Source organism: Cynara cardunculus (genome assembly GCF_001531365.2).
Source record: "Cynara cardunculus var. scolymus isolate 2C chromosome LG 5, CcrdV1, whole genome shotgun sequence".
Lineage (NCBI taxonomy): Eukaryota > Viridiplantae > Streptophyta > Magnoliopsida > Asterales > Asteraceae > Cynara > Cynara cardunculus.
Window position 1 is genome coordinate 34,502,357 of NC_037532.1, and position 6,858 is coordinate 34,509,214.

The 6,858-nt window shown below is 34.4% G+C and overlaps 1 protein-coding gene across 1 annotated transcript; it reads right to left on the reverse strand.

Annotated features, from left to right (window-relative positions):
- Positions 1 to 2,598: 2,598 nt before the first annotated feature.
- On the reverse strand, positions 2,599 to 5,577 carry LOC112513676 (E3 ubiquitin-protein ligase RNF185-like). Its single transcript, XM_025120015.1, has 2 exons — positions 5,453 to 5,577; positions 2,599 to 3,463 (listed from the first exon to the last, which is right to left on the reverse strand). Exon 2 carries the CDS (start codon positions 3,438 to 3,440, stop codon positions 2,775 to 2,777), a length of 666 nt encoding a protein of 221 aa, XP_024975783.1. The 5' UTR covers positions 3,441 to 3,463; positions 5,453 to 5,577; the 3' UTR covers positions 2,599 to 2,774.
- Positions 5,578 to 6,858: the final 1,281 nt, after the last annotated feature.

Below are 6,858 nucleotides of genomic sequence, written 5' to 3' on the forward strand. Positions count from 1 at the left end.
GGTTTTGCCCATAGGTCGCCGGTTCGAGGCTCCTAAACTTGACACTGAACTTGACGATACAACTAATGATACACGATTCCAAAGGGTCACACACATACAAACAAATTAACTTCAATCATACGATCGAATGTGATTCGATTATTTTCAATCCAAATAATTGTCATGCAAATTATTATTTTAATCAAAATAATAATTTCTAATAATAATAAAATATATGTTATATATTTTGACTAGTCTTTAAGGGGCCGTTTACTAAACATTTACTTGGTAAGTGCTTGATCCATAAATTTGCTCATCGGATGAACATGAAAAGGGCCAAGAATTCTACCGGGTAAGAGCGATGAGAAGGATGGAGAGTCTTACCCGGTAAATGAGGATGGCGACTTTTACCCAGGTAAGCACTTACCTAGTAAATTGTTGCATTCGATATGCTTTGATGCACTAAAATCTTATGCATCTAAATAAATATTAATGTTAACTCCTATCGGTAAGCGCTTACCAAGTAAGCATTTGGGTAAACGGCCCCTAAGTCTAATATGTATTTGATACATATTATTATTTCCATTGTTTTAAATGTATACTTAATTTGTTACGTGTAACATTAACTATATAAGTTTTATATTTTGATATAAAATTTATATGAAATAACTAATAACTAACTACTAAAACTATGGTTGGTTTTAGGTTGTTTATTAGTTAATTTCTAAGTGTATTGGTTGCTTCCAAGTATACTACAAAAGACATTTAAAATATTAAACAAAAAGAGGACAATGTAAGAGATGTAAGAAGTATGTTGGGAGACATGGTCTCCTGCTTTTTCTTCTTTTCTTTCTTTTGGATCTATCATGTATATGTATCAGTGGTGGTTCAATAAAAAAGGGTGATACATATTCTCATACTATCCTAACTATTTCTAAGTTTTTCTCTCTAAAATTCAAAGTGTTAAAGAGACTTTTGAGAAAGAGTTCTTGAGAGAAAAAGTGAGGAGATGCATACTTGGTTTTTATTTCTAAGGTAGAGATAGAAACGACACTAGTTTGGGTTGCAAGGAACTAGCATTCGAACAAGAGGTTGCTTGGTGTGGATCAACGTTGGAGGAAGATCCGTTTTTCTTCTCTATCCGACATCAACGTTCAAACTTCAAAGGTTGTAGTTCTAAAACCCACTATGATTGTGTTTTTCGGTTTTCTAAGTTCTTTAATGTATGAGATCCTTGTTGGGAGTTTTTGTGAAAATCGTTGTTAAGTTTATTTTATGCTTCTGTTGCTATCTTTGATAATATTGTTTTAAAGTTTCCTACAAATCCTTTCAATGATACCCTAGTGGTATCAAGCTCAACTAACATTGAGAGCCAACCTATGCTGTTAAAATCGCGATATATCGGATATCGCTCCCCAAAAAAAAATCGGAACTCAAATATCGGTCAAAATATCGGGAACGATATTATCGGCGATATTTTCCGATATTTAGCGATATTTTCCGATATTTAGCGATTTTTAGCGATATTTAGCGATTTTTTGGGCTGATAACTTAAATTAGGTCTGAATCTTTCCACAACGTCTTCTTCTTCACGTTCAACTTCAGTCTCGACTTCTTCACGTTCAACTTCAGTCTCGACTTTTTCTTCACAAATCACACTTCGACTTCAACTTCAGTCTTCGACTTCGACTTCAAGTCTCGACTTCTTCTTCACACTTCAGTCTCGACTTCTTCAGTCTTCAGTCTTCAGTCTCGACTTTTCTTCACACTTCGACTTCAACTTCAGTCTTCAGACTTCTAAACTCTAATTAATGCATATTATATATATAATTCTAAGAAATATTATGTTAACCGCTATTTCCGATATATCACCGATATAACCAATATATCGAATATCGGTCCTGACCGATATTTCGTATTCTGACCGATATAACAGCATAGGAGCCAACTTAACCAATAAAAGGCTAGGCCTTAAACCTCAACCCCATAGGTCGACAGTTTAAAATCATAAACCCTCCTCAGGTCCTTTGAAAATTTTCCTCGTAATAATCTTCAGGGCCCCATAGGAAGATACTGGAGATCCCCCTCCATTATAGTTGAGGGTCAGCTTAACCAACAAATAAAGGTCCGACCTTTGTACTGTAACAACTCGTCCCACATTGATAGAAAATGTGATTTGTGAGCTCCTTATATGCCTCAAGTTATGGGCTACCAAAAATTTACACCATGGTTTTTTAAGTTGGATTTGAAGTTATTGGGTCAGCATGTTGCTTTGGGCTTTGGAGGTGTTACATGGGCTCCTCCCGATAGGTTGCTAGTTCCAATCTCCTCAGGGTTACTGAAGATTTTCTTGGCTAAAGATATGTTATCTTCGAGGGACCCATTGGATTAGGCAAGATGCGTGCAAGTTGGTCCAGACACCCACGGTTACCTTTCCAAAGAGCTTATAGTTTCTATGTTTGAGCATTAGCCCTGAGCGAGGGTACAATCGTGAAAAGAGAACTCAAAGCTCGAACTCATAGGCGACCGTAACACAAGATAAAACAAGTGTAAAGCACAACTACAGTAAGAACAAAAACAATATAGGAAAGGGCTATCGACATAAAATGCTTCAAAGAAGCTTCAAAGTTCAACTCCACAATTCATTAAATGAGAAAGAACATGATCATTCTACATCTCCAAAGGATATAGAACTATTATATGGTGCAATTACAAAATATATATTAACATACTATCATCGCGATGATGCCAACCATAAGCAAGAACTAATAGTCTAATTTCAACGTACGATTGATTTACAAGATCATAACAAGGACCATAAAAATCCCAAACATTAAAAGGAACGTCTTCAAAAGGTTATTCTCTTGATTCCCTCGCCTCGAATGAAAAATCTCATGAACATGATGTCCCCCATGAAACCCGTTAAAGAATCTAGGTCCATAAGCTCTTGGACCATACTGCAACGGATTTTGGAATCCATGAACGTGCATATCAAGTAAAGACGGGAATAAACCACCAATACCTGCAGACATTGCAAAGTTACCGAATCTTGCAGATGCCATTGGCGCAAATCCTCCAAACCCAAAATTTGGGAAGTTGTTATTATCAGGAGCAGGGGCTGTTGCAGGTCTTTGACCTGCTGGCCTATGTGGGATTTCAAGGTCAGGCATTGGTTTCGACCTTGGGTCAGTATGTGTCTTCCCTCTACCATATAAAGGAATCAACTTCTCCTCTTCTATAAGGGCCTTGCAAACTGGGCATTCATGGGAACGCGAATGAATATGGAGCCATTTGTAAAGGCATGGCCAGCAGAAGAGATGACCACAAAGAGTGACAATAGGGTCTTCAGCTAGTTCAAAGCAGATGTTGCATTCAAAGTCTCCGGCATCATTGCTACCAGTGTCCCTTGATGAAGAACTTTCCGGAGGCTTGATTGTTGATTCACGCATATTACTTGCCATCTGTGAACATTCGCTAAATATCCCTGGCAGATGCAGTCCTTTTATCAGTTACTTTTAACATACAAACAAATAAGAATGGCCAACGAAAATATATAAAGTTAATCCTAACCATGATATATATATTCAACACCAATATCAGGTAGTAAACACATATACCTCTTCGGCACCAATATCAGATATTGCTGTGTCAGTGTCTAATGCAAGTTCAGACGACTAACTGATATTAGTCACTTAAATCAATTAAGAAGCACCAACAGTTGTGACAACACAAAACACTAAAACGAAAAAAAGAAATGAAATTTTTTAGAACACAACATTTGTTTTTTTTTTTGATTAATCTGGATATCCAACCCGCTATGCGAGCCGACTAATCCCAGGGCAACCACCTGCTTTGCAGATAGCCTGGAGTCACCGCATTTGAACCTTCGTGGCCACAAGGGGATTTTTATTCCTCCTTGGATTTGAACCTCGGATCTCCTGGTACTTTTGACCTTTGGAGCCAAGCTCAAACCAATCAGGCACCACCCTTGTGGTTAACACAGTATTTGTTGCAATTGCATCAGAAAGTTACCCTCCCCCCACATGTCATACTCACCTAATTATTGACCAGGGATTAACAAGGATACCAGAATTGGAATATGCATGAGGAGACTTTGGTCTTTTGTTAACAAAAGAGATGAAAATTCACAATTTGTAAAATCAGAACAAAATAAACTTAATTTTATGATTGCAAAAGAGGAAAAACAAGATGACACAACAAATTAACTTCTATGACAATTTACATTTTTTCTTGCATTTATCTTGCATATTTTATTAAATTGGTAGTTATACTTGTATATGCATACATATATACATATTATATATATATATATATATATAGAGAGAGAGAGAGAGAAGTTCAGTTGCAAACTTGTTTTCCGTTATGACCTGGGGGACAAAGGAGAGCGCAACATGTCCCATTTGTTTCCATTCATCATGAATAATGAACCCCATTCGTGAATTTTTTACAACATTCATGATGAATATCCCGTGAATGTCTGGGACACATGGCGCGCTCTTGTTTGTCCCCCGGTTCAATATGGACGTTAAGTTTGCACCTGAAATTACCCCTATATAGATATATATATATATATATATATATGCATATATATGCACAAGTATAAATGCACCCATGTATCCTCAATCTTTCAAAATCTCCAAATCTTGGCATCCACAAACATGCACCCATATCACCATACACATATCCTTGCAATATAGATTTCGTTTTACAGTTTAGCCCCTTATTATATGAATCGAGTGGGTAAGGTTCACATTGATTTTCTTTCTTTTTGCTCATAATAGACATGGTGTGGAATAGTCACAGAGTAAAAATCCAGCATTCCAATTTCCAATCTGTTTTATTCTCGACCACATGATCAAGCAAAAGAAGAGGCCGAATGTTATCACAGAACACTAATTTTGGTTGCCATAAACAGGTGGTTAATGGTTGTAGAATGAAACGCCCATCCTCTGCTATTCACCCCTAATCCTTCTCATCCCCTTCAAAGAAATTAAGCATCAAGAGCCATCATACATAGCATTGAATTACCCTTCTATTTAAACCCTAATCCCCTGGCTCTCTTTCCCTACTCAATTAAAATCAAACAACAGAAGCGATAGAACATATGAACTTCACTTTTCATGTTAGTCCAACAAAAATTATTAAAATTACCAATTAATCCAAAAAACTGCTTAGTTTAAAACGTTATGTCACCTCGTAATCTACTAAATAATTAAGAAGAAGCAACATACTGATTCATGAATTAAATAGCAAATCGCAATTCGTATAAGGAGAAACCCGAAAGTAAATTAACATCCCCAATTGAGTAAATTGAAACTCATGTGTTGACGATCGCAATAACAAGTAAGCATCGTCAACAAAAAGTAGAACAAAAATTAAAAGTAACTGCTATGAATTATAAAAGATAGTATATGAAAGGGAGTCAGATTGGATAATCCAAGCGATGAGTTACCTCTGGAGATGGAGGAATGGATCCAGATGGAAAGCTTAGGGTTTGTGAATGCTGAGAGAGAGAGAGAGAGAGAGTCAACAGCAAAGAACACGGTATTTCGGTATACGATTTGGGTTTGGATTGAAAACAAAGTCAGAGAATCGGGGTGGACTTGGCGTACCGGGTGATGATTCGAGGATATCACGTTGCTTTGCTTGGTCGACGACTTTCACCATCCCATTTGACCCGACCCGACCCGACCTGGTAGCTTTGCTTACCTTTAGCGTTGTAAAAAGTTCTCGGATAATTATATAATAATTTATTTATACTAATATTATAAAGCATTTGGATTAAACTTTTAAGTATTATTTTTAATGGATCAATACTATGTAATGATGTATATTATTTAAAATTCAAAATTATAAGTAAATGATACGGGAGTATAATTTTTTAAAGCTATTTAATGAATTCGTATAACTAATTGATAAACATAATCATACACAGAATAAATATTTCATTTTAAATATAAAAAATATAAAATATAATTAGGATATCATTGAGTTCTAACATAATTTTTAATTATTATCTTTATTAAACAAACATTATAGTATTATAATTAAAATAAATTACTTCCTTATTAAATCTTAAGTTATAATTAAAAAATTATATTTATAAAAAAGACATTATTGAATTAAATCTTATTAAACCTAAATTAAATTATAATAAAAAATTGAACTGAAAAATATATAAAAATAGAGAGCTTTTAAACCGTTAATTTGATACTATTATTGATATATTTTTTCAAATTTTTACTAGGTCTTCAAATTTATATTTTATTCAAATATAAAAACAAAACTTTTTTCTCGGAACCATACAAAACAATATTATAAAATCAATAGAGACAGATAAAAAAAGGAACATATAAATCGAGATGTATCAAGCTGCATCGCACGAGTATGCTTCTAGTGGTTTAATAATAAAGAGAACATTCATATTTTACAAAAATACACTTCTGGGTAGCGGTGAGTAGAAAATCATCGGATCCAATTCAAACTGGCCGATTCAATTAGACCATAATTGGATGTACAATTAAAATTGGATCAGATCAGATCCAAAATTCCAACTATCAAATTGGATCGATCGGTTCTTGGATTCTAATCCGGAATCCAATAAAACATGACCAATCTGATTCAATGATCATCGAACTACCATCCAGTTAATAATTATATATAAGTATTAATGTTTTAAGATATTTTTTAGTTGATATATGTATGTAGTGGTTTTTAATAAATTAATAAATTATATGAATAAATAATAATTGCTTGAAACAGTTGATTAATTAGTTGAAAATTATATCAAAATATTGGATGAATTCAATCTGATTTTATAGATAACCAATGGTAATACCGATCGATGAAATTAATCAG